At 50.5% G+C, this 17,639-nt stretch overlaps 7 protein-coding genes across 7 annotated transcripts; 3 read left to right on the top strand and 4 right to left on the bottom strand.

Annotated features, from left to right (window-relative positions):
- Nucleotides 1-156: 156 nt before the first annotated feature.
- Nucleotides 157-2,005, top strand: M438DRAFT_284502 (uncharacterized protein; the record flags this gene model as incomplete). Its single annotated transcript, XM_029901462.1, has 2 exons — nucleotides 157-475; nucleotides 528-2,005. 2 exons carry the CDS (start codon nucleotides 157-159, stop codon nucleotides 2,003-2,005), a joined length of 1,797 nt encoding a protein of 598 aa, XP_029755260.1.
- Nucleotides 2,006-2,104: 99 nt separating this feature from the next.
- On the top strand, nucleotides 2,105-3,084 carry M438DRAFT_154090 (uncharacterized protein). The gene has a single exon (XM_029898991.1). It carries the CDS (start codon nucleotides 2,205-2,207, stop codon nucleotides 2,826-2,828), a length of 624 nt encoding a protein of 207 aa, XP_029755259.1. The 5' UTR covers nucleotides 2,105-2,204; the 3' UTR covers nucleotides 2,829-3,084.
- A 256-nt stretch (nucleotides 3,085-3,340) lies between these two features.
- M438DRAFT_284459 (uncharacterized protein) lies at nucleotides 3,341-4,702 on the bottom strand (the record flags this gene model as incomplete). The annotated part of the gene is made up of 1 exon (XM_029901459.1): nucleotides 3,341-4,702. One exon carries the CDS (start codon nucleotides 4,700-4,702, stop codon nucleotides 3,341-3,343), a length of 1,362 nt encoding a protein of 453 aa, XP_029755258.1.
- Nucleotides 4,703-5,257: 555 nt separating this feature from the next.
- On the bottom strand, nucleotides 5,258-7,245 carry M438DRAFT_378479 (arginyl-tRNA synthetase; the record flags this gene model as incomplete). Its single annotated transcript, XM_029908820.1, has 2 exons — nucleotides 5,258-6,916; nucleotides 6,970-7,245. 2 exons carry the CDS (start codon nucleotides 7,243-7,245, stop codon nucleotides 5,258-5,260), a joined length of 1,935 nt encoding a protein of 644 aa, XP_029755257.1.
- Nucleotides 7,246-7,624: 379 nt separating this feature from the next.
- M438DRAFT_284498 (uncharacterized protein) lies at nucleotides 7,625-9,442 on the bottom strand (the record flags this gene model as incomplete). Its single annotated transcript, XM_029901461.1, has 1 exon — nucleotides 7,625-9,442. One exon carries the CDS (start codon nucleotides 9,440-9,442, stop codon nucleotides 7,625-7,627), a length of 1,818 nt encoding a protein of 605 aa, XP_029755256.1.
- A 528-nt stretch (nucleotides 9,443-9,970) lies between these two features.
- On the top strand, nucleotides 9,971-11,040 carry M438DRAFT_350012 (uncharacterized protein). The gene has a single exon (XM_029906528.1). The coding sequence runs from the start codon at nucleotides 10,076-10,078 to the stop codon at nucleotides 10,544-10,546; it is 471 nt and encodes a 156-aa protein (XP_029755255.1). The 5' UTR covers nucleotides 9,971-10,075; the 3' UTR covers nucleotides 10,547-11,040.
- Nucleotides 11,041-16,975: 5,935 nt separating this feature from the next.
- Nucleotides 16,976-17,515, bottom strand: M438DRAFT_340126 (uncharacterized protein; the record flags this gene model as incomplete). Its single annotated transcript, XM_029904291.1, has 1 exon — nucleotides 16,976-17,515. The coding sequence occupies one exon, from the start codon at nucleotides 17,513-17,515 to the stop codon at nucleotides 16,976-16,978; it is 540 nt and encodes a 179-aa protein (XP_029755254.1).
- Between the last annotated feature and the right edge of the window lie 124 nt (nucleotides 17,516-17,639).

Raw genomic sequence — 17,639 nt, 5'->3', positions numbered from 1 at the left:
CTAGCTTGCAGAGTGCAGAAGAGAAACCCACTCTCAATTCTGACAGCATACATTGACAAACTAAACACACTTATCAGAATGCGGCGTAGACCACCTTGATTTTCCTAACCCCCGCCCACTGCACAAAAGTCACAGCTCGACAGACACCTGCCTAAAATGGCCGAGAGGAATTCTGAAGTACTTGAAGCTTCGACATCGATATCAACCACACCTGCATCTGCCTCGGCAAAACAAGCTCCTGCCACTACTCGCGCAGCACAGCATAAAAGATCTTGGAGTGGGTGTGCGAGGTGTAAAAAACGGAGGCAGAAATGCGATGAGAATAGACCAGAGTGTGGGAGGTGTAAAGCTGCTAATGTGGAATGTGTTTATGAGGTCAAGTTGAGATGGGGAGGGAGAGCGTTCGGTCAATCGAGGTTTGGAGCGTGCATTTCTGATACTACGACGGCTTCGAAAGACAAGGTCAAGAAACTTGGTAAGAATGCTACAGAAATGTTGGGATGATCTTTCGACTGATGAGGGAATAGGAAGTGTGGATAAGGGATTCATCTATACTGTCAACAGCTTCCAGGTTCAGCCTCAGCCTCCGAGGGTTACTGCACCTCCAGCTCCTGCGGTACAGGAAGCGATACCTGTTGAGCAGTTTCTTGGAGAGCCAGACTTGCACGACTTACCACCACTTGATCTGGATCTGGACGACTCTTTGGCCTTGGTTTCTACAACCTCACCTGATGGTATACAACTGGACGACTACGACATCGACTTCTTCCCGTTATTCACACCAGTCGACCCATTCGTCAATCTTGGAACACTAGACCGCTCTCTACTGGACCACTTCATCAACGGAACCTCACACGTCATCTCCTGCCACTCCAAAGTCCAAGAAGACGTCTGTCGAGTAATCGTCCCAGCAGCATTACAAAGTCCGACCCTCTTCTACGCCACCGCAGCTCTATCAGCCATCCACCACAAATCACGACAAGGCTTCGACAGCAACACCCTCCGTCAAGATCCCCTAATCTCTCGCCTCCTAACCAATAGTCTCTTCGGTCTTCAAAGCGATCTTCTGGAAAAAGACGTCAATAAAAGTAGTGTCCTCCTCGCCACAATCCGCACACTCTTCCTCTGTGAAGTTCACGCCGGCGGCGACAGACCCGGAACCTGGCGCGCTCATTTCGAAGGCGCAAAAGCTTTGATGCTGGATATAGAGTCCTGGCAAGGCTACTCTTCGAAACAACGAGACAGCACGAGATATTTTTTGAAACGCTGGTACAACATGACCGAATCCTTTGTAGCGCTCACGACAGACGGCCTCGCCTCTGGCCAATTGGCGAGATTTGGCCACCCACGCACCCTCGACGGCGATGAAGAGGAAAAAGTCTATCTCGACGAATACGCAGGTTTCGCCACAGATCTGACACCCATATTCCGGGAAATCGGCGCGGCGGCTTGGGAACGACGGAATGACATTCAACCCACCATCCTCGAAGAGGGAGATCTAGACGAGGAAGCTGCGTCACTTGCAACTTGCATCTGGACAAGATTGGACGAAGCCAAAATCGCACCCCCCAGATTTCGCCCCGGAGTCGAGGAACAGCTGTCGTCACGCCAAAAAGCGGATTTCTTGTGCTGTAATGAGATTTGGCATCATATGGCATTGATCTACATATACCGCCGCATCTCCAACCACTCTGCTTTTTCACCGCCAGTGCAGAGTTCCGTACGCACGATCCTCTGCTGTATAGAGAGTTTGACTGCTACTCCTGGCTTGACTCCTCTAGTGGTAATGACGACACCTTTGTTTGCCGCTGGATGTGAAGCTCAAGGGGAAGATAGGGATAGAGTGAGGAGGTTATTGCAAAATATGTTTGAGTTGCTGCATATCCCTAATATCCATCGGAGTCTGGAAGTGTTGGAGAGTTTTTGGGCTAGTACGGAGAGGGGGGAAGCGCATGATTGGGATAGCTTCATGCATGATCAGAATTGGGATTTCTTGCCATATTGAAACACTTCGGTTTTTGGGCCAGGCTGAAATAAGAACGCGGGATCCGCATTGCGGCAAAGGACTACACTAGAAATTGCGGTCGCGTTCAGATCCAGCTAATCGCCATCCACATCCGGCACCTTGGATCCACCACGCCTCGGAAACCACGGACTGGACGGGGGCGTTTTCAAATGTTCAGCCAAACTCTTCAAGCCCTGGAATGACTTACTCTACTTCAGCGCAGACTCTGGACTATCCCTATCTCGCCACAAGTCGCCACACCTCGAAACATCTCGAATGCCTCACGACTCTCCACCACACACCCTCCCTTACACAAAAGGGCTCAAGCGAACACCAGAACAGACGCGACCTTCTCCCATACAACCGCATCGAACACGATCTCAACCTCCCCAAGTCCATCGCCCTCAGCTTTTGCGGGAATCACCACCACCAAATATATCCAAAAGTCCGAGCGAAAAAACAACCAAAAAACACCAAAAAGAACCGAAATTCGTCGCCACAATCGACACCCCGGCGGCATTCTATCGCCTCTCACTCTCTCGCCTCCGAGCAACTCTTCTCGAAACCCCGTGCTCTGCTTTCTTGCTTTTTTCCTGAACTCCTTCTTGCACAAAAAGCTTATTCGACATCTGAAAACACGCCTTTCCCTCCACTCGTGTCTAAAAGCATACAGCATTGCGCTGTTTCCTATGTAAACCATCTCCTCATATGCATGCCAATTATTGATGTGAAGATTGGGAATGAGGGAACGAGGGGATGCAAGTGGTACTGGAACTTTGTGGTGTCGCAGGACAATTCTGACTCAACACCTTCCCAAACATGAGAGCTTCTGAAATAGGTAGTGGGATTGGTAAAGGGAAGAAAAGGAAAGAGAAAGCATATTTCGAAGGGCAGAAGAAGATACGACAGAGGGGGAATCATAGAGAGGAAAAAAAGAGATGGTGGAGAGAAAGAAGCACTGGAAAAGGGGGGCAACGCACGCAAAGGACAATGGAAGAGCTGCGATGGATGAATTGTTAGATGTACATGGGGGCACGGGATATAGTAGGTGTGGCTTCTGTTATGTGTGTATCATTCTGTTCATTCTGTTCATTCTGTTCATTGTGTGGTTTGTTGTTATAAACACGTCCTTGCTATCCTTCAAACCAAGGAAAAACAGAAAAGGAAAACTCGCTGCGTTGCGTCAATCTTCGTTCATGCCATCATTGCCAACTTCTTCCATCCATGCTGGTATCTTTCTTCTGTCATTCTCCTTCCCTCAGCCGTGTCTCCGTAAGCAATCTCTCAACTTCATCCTCATTATACTGCCCACCAATCGCCATCCAGAGTAACACCTCACTCAGAATCACTACCCAAACTATCCATTCCCCTCCGATATCCAGCCATGACATCCCTCCCCTTACTCTTCTTCTTCTCTCCACTCCTACCCTCACCACCCCTAACCCTTTCATATCTTCCACTTCTATCCGAGCTCGCAGCCTCACTATCTGCATAAGTGTATCTACTGCTCCTGTGCTGCTTTGATGGAGATGCAGAATTGTTTCTCGAGCTCGATTGTCTGCGCTCTGATCTGCGCTGATCTCTGCGTTGTTCTGAGGTGGATTGCTGTTGGGGAGATGCTTGAGCAAGGGGGCGGTAAGCATCGTAGTAACTGCTGTTTGTGCGGTTGGTGGTTGTAGCTGTGTAGGAAGTACCGGTGTACTGGGTGGAGATTTCGTCAGGGGCGCCGCTGAAGGAGTAGTCGCGTTGTCTTGGAGGTTGCGACTTTTTGGGACTGCTGGAGCGACTGCGACTGGCTCCTCTCTTTGAACTCCTGACCACTTTTTCGGGAGACGAGGCGACCTTGGGGCTGGATGAGATCTTGGGAGTGGACGGTTTCTTTGCAGAAGAGGGAGAGGCTTGTTCGCGAGCCAGGGCGGCGGCAGCACGTTCTGCTTCCTTGCGCCATTTTCTTTCCATACGGGCAGCATCTTCTGCAGCCCTCTTCTCCGCCTTCTCGCGCTTGCGATCGGAAGAGGAAAGGATTGGTGCAGCGGAGGAGGCTTCTGTCATTGTTTCGCTACGGTCGGAGAAGTCGTAGGTTGTGCCGTCGGCGGATCTGTTCATGCCTCCCACACGAGCGGGTTTCTCATGCTTGTAGTCGCGGAGGTCACGATCGCGGTAACGGCGAGAGTGATCGGTAGTCGCGGAGGGAGCATGACCACCACGGATTTGCATCTTAGCAGGGCGCTTTTCGTTGCGAGAGATGGAAGTCATGGCATCGCTGCGATCGCCGCCGGTGTATTGGGTGAACGAGTCGGAATAGTAGACCGAATGACTGCCGCCAAAGCCTCTGACAGCCATGATGCCCTTTCTGCCTTTTTCGTCGTAGCCGACAACGGATTTGGCAGCGATCCTGTCGCCTTTGCTGGGTGGCATGATGGTGGAGCGGGCAGAGTAGATGGTATTGCCGTTGGCATCTTTCTTGCGCAAGACGGTCGATTTGTAGTCATCCCAGTCGCCTTGTTGCCAGTGAAAGCCGCCATTCTTTGCGTGGAAGAAGAACCAGATGGACGCGACGACGATAGCAGCGCCGATGATGGCGAAGAGGGAGAAGTAGATCTTGTTGTTCACTTTGGAAGGGTCGAGACAGCCAGCGCAGGGTGTGAGGGTTCTGGTGGCTGCGCGGGCGACGTGAGAGACGACGACGGGAGCCATGATTGATTCAACTCGTTGAGCCGAAGCTCGCGTCCAGCGTCAAGCTCTGGAATGTGAGATGGTCGTAAAGATGGTTGTTCAAAACGCGGGGGTGTGGATAGTCGGTGGTGTCGATAAATGATTGCAACGGTGTGCGGATGATCCAAAGTTCGAGAAAGACGTTGTGGTTCAAAAGTTCATCAAAAGGTGGATGGATGCAAGGCGCAAAGGGAAAGAAACAAATGGTCAAGTTCTGTATATGCTGATTCGCGATGGCTGGTAAATTGAAATGGCTGGGAAAGTGGTTGGACGCGCCTTCCTTTGTCGATCAACACCAACTTCCCCACGGCAACCGCGCGCGACTTTTCCAGGGTCCTGTCACAGGCTGTCAGTCAAGAAACCTTGATTTTCTACACTTCCGTATTACAGTTTGAACTTTGGTCTAATTCTTTTTCATCATTTATTCTTTCACGTAAACTAGAAAATCCATCATCGTCTTTTCGTCCCTTGCGCCATGCAGGGTATCAACATCTAAACATGCCCATTCGCCTTACTACCTCCTTCATAAAACCCATCTTACATGCGCGAGACAGGGTTCAAGCCCAACAGACGCATACCGTTGTACAGGACCTGGCGAGCACACTCGTAAAGTGCAGCGCGAGCCTTTTTGACCTCAGGCTCGGCCTTCATGACATTCAACTGCTCGTAAGAACTGCTCAACATATGTGACATCTTGAACAGATATGTGAGGACAGTAACGGGCTCCTGAGTCTTGATGGTGTTTGTGAACGTGTCGGGCCATTGTGCGAGGGAGCGGATGACGTCCACGGCGTGCTTCTCTGTCAACAGCGACCAGTCGGCAGTTGCGAGCTCTTCGGCTGTGAACTCTGTCTTGCGGGCAATCGAGCAGAGACGGGCGTGTGCGTATTGGAGGTAAGGTCCAGTGTCGCCCTCGAATGAAGTCATACGGTTGATGTCGAATTCGTAGTTGTTGATGCGCTTGCCGCTCATGTCTTGAACCATGACGGCCGAGATGCCGAGAGTGTCGGCCGTTTGCTCGGGGTTCTCGACCTGGACGTACTTGCCCTCGTTGCTTCGCATGACATCGTGCATCTTCTCACCAACATCACGGAGGATGTCGTCAAGGAATTTGGCAGTACCCTTGCGAGTGGACATACCCAAGACCATACCGAAGTTGATGTGCTGGCACTTGCTGGCGACCTCTGCGTACTCGTCACCCATGACCTCGAGAATCTTGAAGAGTTGAGCCAAGTGCAGGTCTTGTTGCGAGGCGACAACGTAGATCATCTTGTCGAAGTGGTACTTTTGGTGACGCTCAACGGCTGCACCGATATCACGAGTGAGGTAAAGGGTCGTGCCGTCACGCTTCTTGACCAGAGCCTTGCCGAGCTTCTTCTGGTACTTTGTCAGGTCAACCAGAACAGCACCCTCGCTCTGCTCACTGATCTTCTTCTCCTCGAGAACCTTGGCAGCAGTCTCCATGCTCTCATTCTTGACCTGCGACTCACCAGAGTAGTCGTCGTAGGTGATGTTGAGACGGGCGTAGGTCTGCTTGTACTTGACAATGGAAAGATCACGGAAACGAGCCCAGATACCCAGAGCATCCTTCTCGCCATCGGCCATGCGCTTGAAGTAGTCACGGGCTTGTTGGTCGATACCAGTCTTCTCGATGCGCTCAATCTCGGCCTGTTGCTCGACAACCGACTCGTTCTTGCCCTCGAGCTCGACAATCTTTGCCTTCAAGGCCTTCATTTGCTCGGCCTCATCATGGGCAATGGCGCTGACCTTGACGTAAACCTCGTACAGGTGACCGATAGGGTTGGCCTCCAGAGCCTCGTCGCTTCCGAACTTCTCGAAACCGATAGCCAGAACACCGTACTGCTTACCCCAGTCACCGAGGTAGTTCATGCGGGTAACATCCCAACCAGCAGCCTCGTACAGGTTGCCCAAGAAACCTCCAATGATGGTTGAGCGCAAGTGACCGGCGTGGAAAGGCTTGGCAATGTTGGGGGATGAGAACTCGACAATCATCTTCTTTCTCTCCGAGCTGGGATCCTTGGGGTCCTTGAGACCGAGGTTGGGGTTGAAACCGTACTTGGTGGTGTTCTTGAGGATTGAAGGAAGGACAAGCTTGGCAAGAGGGTCGGGCTTGAAGAAGAAACGGACAAAGGTCTTTTCGGCGACGGGAGGGAGGAGGAGGGGTGACTCGGGGAACTGCATTTCATGTCAGTGTCGCGTGTGGGCAGACTGTAGAAACACGGCATTACCTTGTCCTTGATCTCGACGGCAAGAGCGTCAGGCTTCTTGCCCTTGATGCGCAGAGCAGGTACGGGCAACATCAAGTCACCATATTCCAGAACTTGAGTCCATTGCAGCAGAGGGTAGATTTGCTCGGCAGCGACACCAGTGATGGGCGCCAGCAGCTCGGCGATGTGAGAACGGTAGATGTCGACCTGGTTGTAGGTGGGGAAGGTAGCGATCTTCTCAAGCTGAGGCACTGAAGACAGGCCCAGAGTCTTGAGCGATGAAGTGAGATCCTCCATGGTGACGCCTTTGTGATTGAAGGATTTAGGTATTGAGAAGGTCTGGGAATGCGATCGGACTTGGTGCGAAATAGACCGGCTCAATTGGCGAGGGATGGTAGAAGGGAAATGACCAAAGAAAGATGCAGCTCTTCTGATTTGAACTGCGCGCATTCACCACTTGGTCAGAAAGATTGAAGATGAGTCGAAAACACTTTTTTGGTTGGAAAACAGTCAATCCACCGACACCTTCGCTCCTTCCGGCCCCCGCCCAATCTCTTGGCGCCATGACTCATGAATCCATACCAAACTTTCTGTCCAGAAGGGAAGGAACCATCAAAGGACGATGAAAGAGGAGGTATTCAAGACATTAAATTCATAACTACTCATTCGTAGCTTCTTAATTCGTCCCATCCGTGCCCATATCGGCCAACAGTAAACTCTCCATCCCACTGACCCAGCCAAGCTTCTCTCGATTGTCGTCACATACTCTTGCATACTCGAGCAATAGTCTGAAGACGTAGATCTGCATGTCTTCTCTTCTGAGAACAGTCTCAGTCCATTGCTTGCCTTCGAGCGCAATCTTCTTGGCTGCTGCATCGCGGCCACCCAAGAAATAATGCATAATGCCGTAGACATCCACAAATGTGTTGTCCATGGGCACGAAATGCTTCCATGCCATCATTCTGGAGTCATGCCATTCATCGTAAATAGTAGCCTTGATTGGAAGAGATGTCGATCCGAGGAATCCTCGGTAGCGTCCAGAGAAAGAATTGCCATCAATATCCGGCAGATATTTATAGTCGTATTGTTCACCCATGGGCATAGGTGGCTTGACTTCGTAGAATGCATCATCATAGTCGCAGAAAGGCGGTCGAGTATCAGGGAAACAGAGAAGATGGACAAAAGCCGCATCGGCTGATTCACCAACCCACTTTGCCAAAGACCCAGGCGGTAAGTCGTATTGTCCAGGTTCCGGGAGCTCGAAGTTGGGCTGTTTGCCCGTTTCTTCAGCATGAGCAATACTGGTTCTGTTCATCATCGAGACAAATCTATGACGCTGGAAGCGCGCCCAGTTCGTGTCCTTGTTACGACCACCCGAGGCAGCGCCACGCCAGATTATTTTGTTCTTCTTCTTGTCCCATTCAGCACCATGTTGCTCTCCTCCAGAGTAAAATGGGTCGTCCGTCCAGTACATAGCTGGCGGTAGCAAAATCTCGTTGTTCATGGGTAGCTTTGAGCCTCCAAATAGGGGCATGAGTTTTCTAGAGTTTGATATTGAGATCGGCTCAACGAATGTACCGTGAAGACCTTGGAGTTGAGGATGCTCACATGGTTGCTTTACGTACGTCCAATTAGTAACATAGCCTTCATAGCTCTTCTCTGGGTAAGAATTGTTCAAAGGTGGGAAGGCTGTGTAGTCGACTTCTGCCTTGTATGAGCGAGCAGGAGAGTCGGGATGGCAGCCGATAACGGCACGGTCCCAGTACGGACCACCCTCCCATTGGGGATCAAAAGGAGGCACCTCTTCATCTTTGCCGACAGAAGTCTTGCCGAACTTGCGCACGACTTCGGAAGCAGGAACCATGCGGCGAGACTTCTTCTCTGCAGTCATGTACTCGTCTATTGTTTCCCATGGTACAATGACGCGCGATTCGTCCATGACGTTGATAGGTATGTCCATGTCGGGTAGATGTTGGGCGATTGTGCCAATCAAGTTCTCCCAGAGGTCCAGCCAGACACGAGGCTCGTCACTAAGCTGTGAAGTGTTGCCATTGCGAACGCTGATGCGATGGAAGATGTCGCCGGCTTGTTGACGGATATTCAAGGCAGGAATAGCCCAGAAGGGGTTGAGATCGTGGTATACGCGGTCGAAGAAATCTTCAACGACGAGAGCATTGTTCTCTTGTGCAAAGTGGAACCAAACGTCAAAACCTGGTGGTGGCCGTCTTCCTCTGCGATCCTCGTATGCGCGCACTGCATCAGCTAGGGTATGCGACTGCTTCTGCAAAAGTGCATCTTGTTGGCGATCCGCCTCTTCAATCAAATCATCGATGGGATGGTGTGGTCGGCCTTTTGTTGGAGGCTTCAGAGAGATGGTCTCGGGAATATGAATGGCGTCGGCATTTGTGTATAAGGATACGATGAGAACGAGAAGGATGGCGGCCAACAGCAGGAGCTGGGTGAAACGTCCACTGATTCGAGGAGCCGTCAACATGGCTAGGGCGCTCTCCACGGACGCTGCTGTTGACCGGGAACAATTGTGCCTATGAAAGCATGTAGGAATGACGTGATTGCGTCGTCGGTTGTGATTTTAGGGCGATATTCTTCCAGCGAGTTGTCGGTTCACTGTGAGTCTGCGACAAACAATAGCTAGGTCAGGTAGTAAGAAGTAGCAAACGTTGACTAGGAAGGCGCGATGGATGCCGCCGCAATTTTGTACGAACGCGCCTCTTCGCTTCCAGACCGCCAAGGACACATATCGCCAGGCATAATATCAGGCAATACCCACTTCTGACCTAAACCTGATTATGAGAAATTCGATCCGAAATTTCCAATTGCATTGCATCAGCGATGATGTTGCTCGTCAATGCAAGGTTTACACCGTGACTTGACTCAAGGTTGGGAGCTTGCTGTCGCGGGTGGGCGAGAGGTTTCGGCTTCTTCGAAATGTCCCGGCTTGGCAAGCCTCTATCATTCTCGCCCTTGCCACTTGTTGAAGCCTTCCTTTAATCCCTCCGATAATCTTCAAGCAGCAGTCATGTTCGTCTTTACACGGGGCAAACGCTTTATAGCTACGATCCCATGTCTCTTCGGATCTGTGTCTTCTACTCGCTTGCCACGTCAAAGCATGTCGTCTACAACATGTAAAGCTGCCGAAAAAGAAACTTCCAAAAAAGCTTTCGAGCAGCGACTTGAGGCATACCTAGAAGCACGGAAAGAGTACCACCGATTGTACTACCAAAAACACAAGAAGGCCATCTTGGAAGAGAAGAAAAAGCGGATAGACGAAAATCCGGACCCGTTCAGGAAGCGTACCAAACAGTATTACCAGAATCACAAGGAGGAGCTATGTGCATATCAGAAAGTCCGTCGCGAGACCATTACGGAGACTCAACAAGCCGCCTATCTTGCCAGAAGAGAAGCCAGAAGAGAAGCCAGAACCCAGGAACTTTCCGGTAGGCTAGCTATGGTCTTTGCTGAGAGGGAAGCTCGAGCAAAAGAGCGTGCTAGAAGGCGACAGACGAAGAAGACTCAACAAGCCAGAAAAGAAGCTAGAACCCAGGAACGCGCCAAGAGACTGGCTGAGAGAGAAGCTTGAGCAAAAGAGCGAGCTAAAAGGCGACTGGCCGAGAAAGAAGCTCGAGCTGAAAGGCAACTGGCCGAGAAAGAAGCTCGAGCAAAAGAGCGAGCTGAAAGGCGACAGCTCAGCCAGGAAGAGATTAATCGACGCTTGATTGAGCGTCGTGAACACCGAGCCGGGATCATATTCCACGACCATTTGGTGTTCATGCCCATCAAAGTATAGCAGCCTAACTTTCTCTTAGACGAGGGCGTCTAGGTTCAAGTTTTGTTGAGATGAGTGTGGTCAGAAGAGGCGCTCGTGACAATATGTCAACCAGGATTTCCTGACAAAAAAATCGCTAATAGTAGCTTCTTCTAGGGTGGAAAGACCAAAGTTTGTCTGATCCAGAATTGTACCAATGCCATTCATGTTACGCTGCGGATGTAACCTAGGCTATGCCTTTAGGTTATAAGAACTACATCTTTAACCGCGGAAAAACACCGCGACCCTGAACGACCACACTTTCAATCATACGACGACATAACCAGATACACTAGCTTACGCTATACGACTGGCTCACTAGCTCACTGATTGGCTAGAGATTTAGTACTTCGAGAGTCGCTGTCTTGTCGAGCGAACACCGTTAAACTAACTGAAAATTGATATTGATTCCGCCTACGATGACTTCGATGTGCGTTCTTCAAATCAGACTGTTGCTGATTGCACAGCGTGCACCAAGGCCGGATCGCCTATTCGATTGTACTCGGTTTGAACATGCAACACTTGCGGTAAGATGAATGTCGGATTAATTGATTGACGCGTCGTCTACAGCACTACGCGAGACAGACCGTCGAGTCATCGAGTTGTCAAGAGTCACGTCCAACACAGCCAAAACCGACTCAAAGGACCGCTTTACTCTACCTATACAACAGATAAAGCGTCAAGCACAGCTTAGGGCTTACAGGCAGAGTCACAAACTCTATTGGACGACTGACAGCTTCATGATATTCAGTCATCGGGTGCAGCTCGCGCCGGTGTAATTCACCTTCGCAAATTCTTGTTCTTCCATCTCCCTCATCGCATAGCGAAAAGACTGCCAATTTTGGCTGCTACAACAAGATAAGTCTCATTCAACGCATCTTCGAACATGGCCAATGCAGTTACTACAAGACGCGTAACTTGGGCCGTTCCACTTATTCAGCAACCTGTGATCCACGTTCCACACCACGCCGGGTTGCACCACCGACCGACACCAGAATTCAGCAGTCGTGATGTTCAGAAACCACCAGAGGACCGTCGCTCTGCAGCAGACAGCCTGCGCAATAACATTCGACGTGTCCCTCCCACAACGCCATCAAAACAGCCAGGCGTCCGTAGAGATGATGCAATGAATGACAACGACCACACCGCAACGCCCTCTCATCAAGAAGACGATACTACATCCGCACCATTAAAGCAGGCAGACGATGATAGAGACAGTGCGATTGACGCCACTGATCAACACTTCAAATCTCCGCAACAACAAGACGGCACCAACACCGGAGGAAACCAAGCACCCCCACGATACTCTCAACGCAAAGAAGAAGAACGCACCAACTACGAGCACAGCTGCAACGAGCGTCGCGACAATGAAAACTTGGTACTCCAACACGACGAATATCTCTTCGACCCGAATGACTTCCTCTGGGCTGCCGCTTGCAAATTCGCAGATGTTCTTGAGAGCAGAGAGCCCGAGATTACTTCCGATTACTATTTCTCAACCAGCGATGTTCTGGTATGTCTTTTTATCAATATTGATCTCAGTATTATTGAAGATTCCGAGTACCTGGCCAAATGTCTGGTCATGCCACTGATCAAATTCTTTAGTCGCGCCAGTTCCTTCAGGTTCGCGATCTTTGTGCCTCGCCAACATGTCGAGGGACAAAGGGAGGTGCCGAAACACTTGCGCTATGTCTTTGGCACTCTGGGGGAGCTCGGCAGATCACCCAACCTCGAGGGCGCAAGCACAGACATGGAAAAGAAGTTCGTCATCAGAGAGGTGCGTACCATGCGTCGTCGCTCACGCATGGATCACGTTCAGATTCACGCGGACAGTTTGGAACATGGCTTTTTCATCGCGAAAGTCGATGGGAAGGATTTGAATGAGGAGCCTTTGGAGAGCTGCAGGCTGCTGCAAGACATACAAGGACCGAAGCCTACTGAACGTATTGCCATTCCGCCTCGTCCCAGGGCCGATGACGTTGGCGCTGCTTGGGTGGTGAAAAAGAAAGGTGGTGTTTGGGCTTGAGGGTGATCAAGGGTTAACGATGACGACAACATGCATGGAAGACATGAGGATCTGGAATACATCCGCATTGTGAGCGCTGTTCAGAGCTACTGATTATACAACGCATTAGCGAAGCCTTGTTCTTGTCCTCAATCAAACGATTTTCTGGCCATCTTCACGGCGTGCTAAGAGTTGCAAACCCATGAGTCCCCCGCAGTCAAGTCTGATGGTGCCCCTCGTGGTGAGAAAGTGTCTAGCAGGCTATTGCCGTAGCAAAGTGTCTCAGAATCAACAGATCTGGGCATCCTGACAGCCATGTCTGTGGCGACCATCAGCTCGTTGCTCTCCTGCTCCATAACCCACGCTCGCTTCCACCCTGCTCTTGACGACTCCGCCGAAATAGGCGCCTAATTGTTCGATCACATCAATACTGTCGCTGCCATGAGCATCGTGAGTCTTGTAACTCGCTTGGTCGAATGTTACTGACATATGCTGTGCCCCTCAGGATCTCTGCACTCCGTCTCCATGTCTGACTCTTTATCACCACGACAAATTGCCGGGAACGCGCCTGAAGATCTCCCAACAACAAGACGAGCGTTCCAAACGAACGCAACATGTCCCACGTGTTTAGTACAGAGTTGTCGAGCCCTAACAGTAGAAGAAATAATTGAGTGCGCCGCCAGCGCTTCCACGTTCGTCGATAGCCCGCATCGACCATATCAGCACCTCCTCGTTATCTTTCGGATGGTTTCCACCCTCGCTCTGCTAACGGGGTACACATAACGCTCAGCACAAACGACGATGACTGACCAGCACAACATCTCTGATAAGGACACCGTCACCGAGCCCGATACTTCTGCACAGGCATTCGACAAGCAAACTGCCATCGCCGATGATGCTATGGTTGTCAAACTGAGCAAGCTAGTCCAGTCGAGTCATCCTGGTTGCTCTGCTGCCTCAAAACCCCCATCGTCAGGCTTCGTCCTATGCTAGAATGTATCCTCTTTACCACTCATCATTCGAGAAGTCATGCGACATCTCTTGGGCGAGGAAGAGTCGCACATTTCGTGGTTGTGGTCGCCATTCATCTGACTGTGGCCTCGGTCTACCAACTCTGGCGCTATATAATACCCGCTTACCGGTACTGCAGCTATTGCGTACGAAGAGACTCCAATGTTACGCGACACTATGGATACAATCAATCGAACGCTTGTGACTCGCAAGTCGTGATCAGAGCTAGTACTGTATCTACGCAGGTAAGAAAACAACGAAGGTAACCAGGTCACTGAAATATCGCTACGGACTCGTGTCCTGCGCAGTACGTTATAACACATCTCTCTTTTCGTGCCCCGGTGATGCGGAGCCAATCCTTGATTCATTGACCTGATCTCTCTCGTCCTCTGTGGTTGGACTGTGAGAACTGTGTTTTTCTCGTGGTGAAGTCAGGTATGTAGCGATGTCATGAACCATGTTAAGGAAGAAGAGCGTTGCATCGGTAGAGGTGTTAATAGTAGAGTAATTCTATAATGAAAGCGTAAGTCATAGCTACCGGATCAACCATGCACCGAGGAAGAACGTGGCAGTATCGATTCTGGACGTAGCAGACTCTGGCGCTTCTGGAGAAAGCTGTCATGGCTATGATAGGAGAAATGGAAACAGCAACCATGACTGTTTCTACACGAGGAAAATCATTCAGAAAACATCAAAGACAGGAGATTGAGCAGCTACGTGAGAGGCTTCTTTATATAGCGAGCGGCGGCGAACATCCGATGACACAGCCCGGACATCATCGTCTAAGTCCGACATCGATTGTTCTCGGCACCATATAAGAGAGCTGCTTGCGCTATTCTAAGGTTTGGATGAATGGTCTGCTGGGTTGACGACACATGTTGCAAGATAGAGCACGGTGTTGAAGTTAACAACTCCACATGCTGGTCCCAGGTGTAGAGATGCCGGATCTAAGCAAAGACCAAGGTAAAAAGGTCAATGATACTAGTTGTGGCTCTATGTTCCCCTGAGTCTGTAAAAATGTAGACTTCGAATGAGGTGGATGACGCAGAGAACTACAAAGGTAGAAGGAGCTTCAATGACCTTATCGCTCCTTGCTCCTTGCTCCTTGCTCTGGCTTCTAAATGGAATCTAGCGGAACTATAGGGATGGAAAAGATCATGTTCATCGTTACACTCATTGATGATATTAAAAGGACTATGTGCTGAGTCAATAACTATACACTGCTCTCATGTCCCCTTTTTATACTACACTAAGCATAGGCAGTGATGGTGAAATGTGTTGAGCATACGAACAAAGAGTTGTGAACAAAACAAAGAAAATGCTTTGTCTCCCCAACAAACTCTTGTACAGAATCACTCCAGCAAGGGAAAATGTAGCCCTCGCACCAGGACAATATGTCAAGATTAAACCAGCAGAACAAGAGTAAAAAAAGAACTGTGGTAGCCGAGGATCAAACCCGGAATTCTCGCTGTGTTCCCCAACTGCTGTTGCAGTCACCTTCAAAATACGCCCACCCAAATGCGGACGGGGGATAGAGCGATGCTCTAACCATTGAGCCACCACCACTGTTGTTGACTTGATGCCAGCGCTTTTGGTATCTGCAGAATGAGAAGAAATGAGGAAGAGATTCTGCTTCTTTTGATAATAGGCGCAGTATCATATCCTCCTCCTAATGGATGGCGGTACAGCCCAGTGCAATGATGTGTCAAGCAGAAGGCTCATCCTGTGTGAGCCTTCAGATTGAGGTCAAAGCAGCCAGCTGTTCGTATGCCATCAGGACCTCCTGGTACTGGCAGGTTGCTGTCTGCGAAGCCTGATGTACAGGTGCTTGAGAACTTCTGCTACTGGAGTCCTAGAAGGCGCCTAAAGGGTATCAAGACAAAGGAGGACAACGCAAGCATCACGCGGTGGAGATCATATACAGTCATCGGGATTAAAAACGAGAAGATGCGAGCATGATCTGGCAAAAGGATATCGGACGCCTCACAATCTCGAATGCTCAAGAATCATGGATGTCCGCGATGAGAGATTAGCTTGGATCGATCATGATACAGGGACTTTACATCTCAAATTCACCCTTGGGTGTGACCGACCTGCTCAGGATAATAGCTTGTACGGTCAAGATTACCTCGACCAACGTCACGTTACACTTGCCAGTCGCGGATGAGCAGATTCTTGTTCGGGACTTCGAAGCTATTTCAGAAGATGGGTCACAAGAGAGTGTTCAAAAAAGGTGTTGAAGAATTTGAGAGAGAAGTGGCAGCACTCCTGAGCCAAGCGAGGGTCATAATAGCGCCTATCGGAATGCAAAGGTTATTTTGAAGTAGTAACATCTTCTCCTGAGGCCCCGACGATGCCCATATCTCTTCTCCGAAGCTCTTTCTCTTGAGGATATCCTGAGCGTCACCGTACCGCTCCCTACCGGATCGAGGACGAGTACAAGACTGACTGGCTATCCACGTCTTGCGCTGGAGGATTGGGAGAAGGCAATGATTTGTGAAAAACGATAGAGCTTGTTGTATGTTTCCATGACAGAATGTTTAACTTGAGGAATGGCAGCATGAGGGTGCTTCGATGATGATGCTGTGCTGTAAGAGAGTCGTTAGTCCAGGAAAATATAGTGAGCAGCAAACAAACTTACCCCCCGAACCACTTTCTTCGCGAGGCTCCTCAATAAAACCCAGCGCAGCTTCCCGCCTTTCCTCCGCGGCAGCCTCGTCGTTCATAGCGGTCATAAAGACATGGCTGCACCTGACCTTGTCACTCAGTCTCGGCGACCAAGCGATCCAGGTCAAATTGTACGCTCCACTGGTCGATAGCTTCGAAGTGCTTGACCTTTGGCTGCTGAGGCAAATTCGGGTCGATGTCTTCGAAGCATCTTGGGGTCCAGAGATTGCCCACCAGCACTGAGTCCACAGAGGATGACATGGAAATCTCCTCGATATGGTCCTTCCAGGAGCAAGGCACGGGTGGCCGAACGCAAGACGAGCATGCATCTTCACGTTACGCATGGTGTAATTCGCGATTGAACGACTGCGGTTCTGCGTCACAAGAGCAGATGACTCGACGCTGGACTCTCGCAGGGCGGACTCGCGAATGGGGAGAAGGAAGGTGAGGATGGCGGAGCTCATCGAAGTGGTAGATGCCTAGGCTCTTGTAGATGATGGCGTCGGTGGTAGCGAGATAGGTCACAGAGCTCTCGGTTGAGTAGTCTTTGAGGGGATGCGGATGTCATGCCCGTTGAGAGGGGTTGTTGAGAGGTGATGGAAGAGGTTTGTTCTGTGGGGGACGAGGTCTGGAGTTGTCTGGGGCGAGGGCAGATCGATGACCAGATCCCCCAGTGCCACTCCGGGACACACTGCCGCGCTGTAAAGGCCGTGATAGACCAGACCAATCTCAAATATGGATCCCAAAGATGACAAGCGCGGGCTTGCATTGACCTCCATCTTGATCTTGACGTGCCTCCTCTGTGCTCTGAGCATATTGGATATCCTGGCTTGCGCAATGTAGAAGGTATTGTCGATAGCATCGTAGCCTGAGCAGAGCCTCTTGAGTGATCGCACAGCCAGACCGACGACGGGGTTCTGACGGCGAACCACTGCCCTGTAGGTAGCCCATGGGAGATCGCCCTGACTCTTGTGAGCACCCCAGCCCCGAGATGTCGATAACACGGTATTAGTAGCGGTATTGATGGCTTTGTTGCAATTTTCGAAGACGTTCTCGTTCATCGCTTCCTTGATCTCCGTCAGGAAGACTTTTGCGTGAGTACTTGATACGGGTCATTGAGACTTGCAGCGGTTGGGGTGACTGATCGTTCTCCAAAGCAGACGACGATCAATCAACAGAAAGAGT

Source organism: Aureobasidium pullulans, assembly GCF_000721785.1.
Source record: "Aureobasidium pullulans EXF-150 unplaced genomic scaffold scaffold_37, whole genome shotgun sequence".
In the NCBI taxonomy this organism is placed as follows: Eukaryota; Fungi; Ascomycota; class Dothideomycetes; order Dothideales; family Saccotheciaceae; genus Aureobasidium; species Aureobasidium pullulans.
The sequence above is the reverse complement of the archived record's forward strand: the minus strand, read 5'-3'. Positions and strand labels throughout refer to the sequence as shown.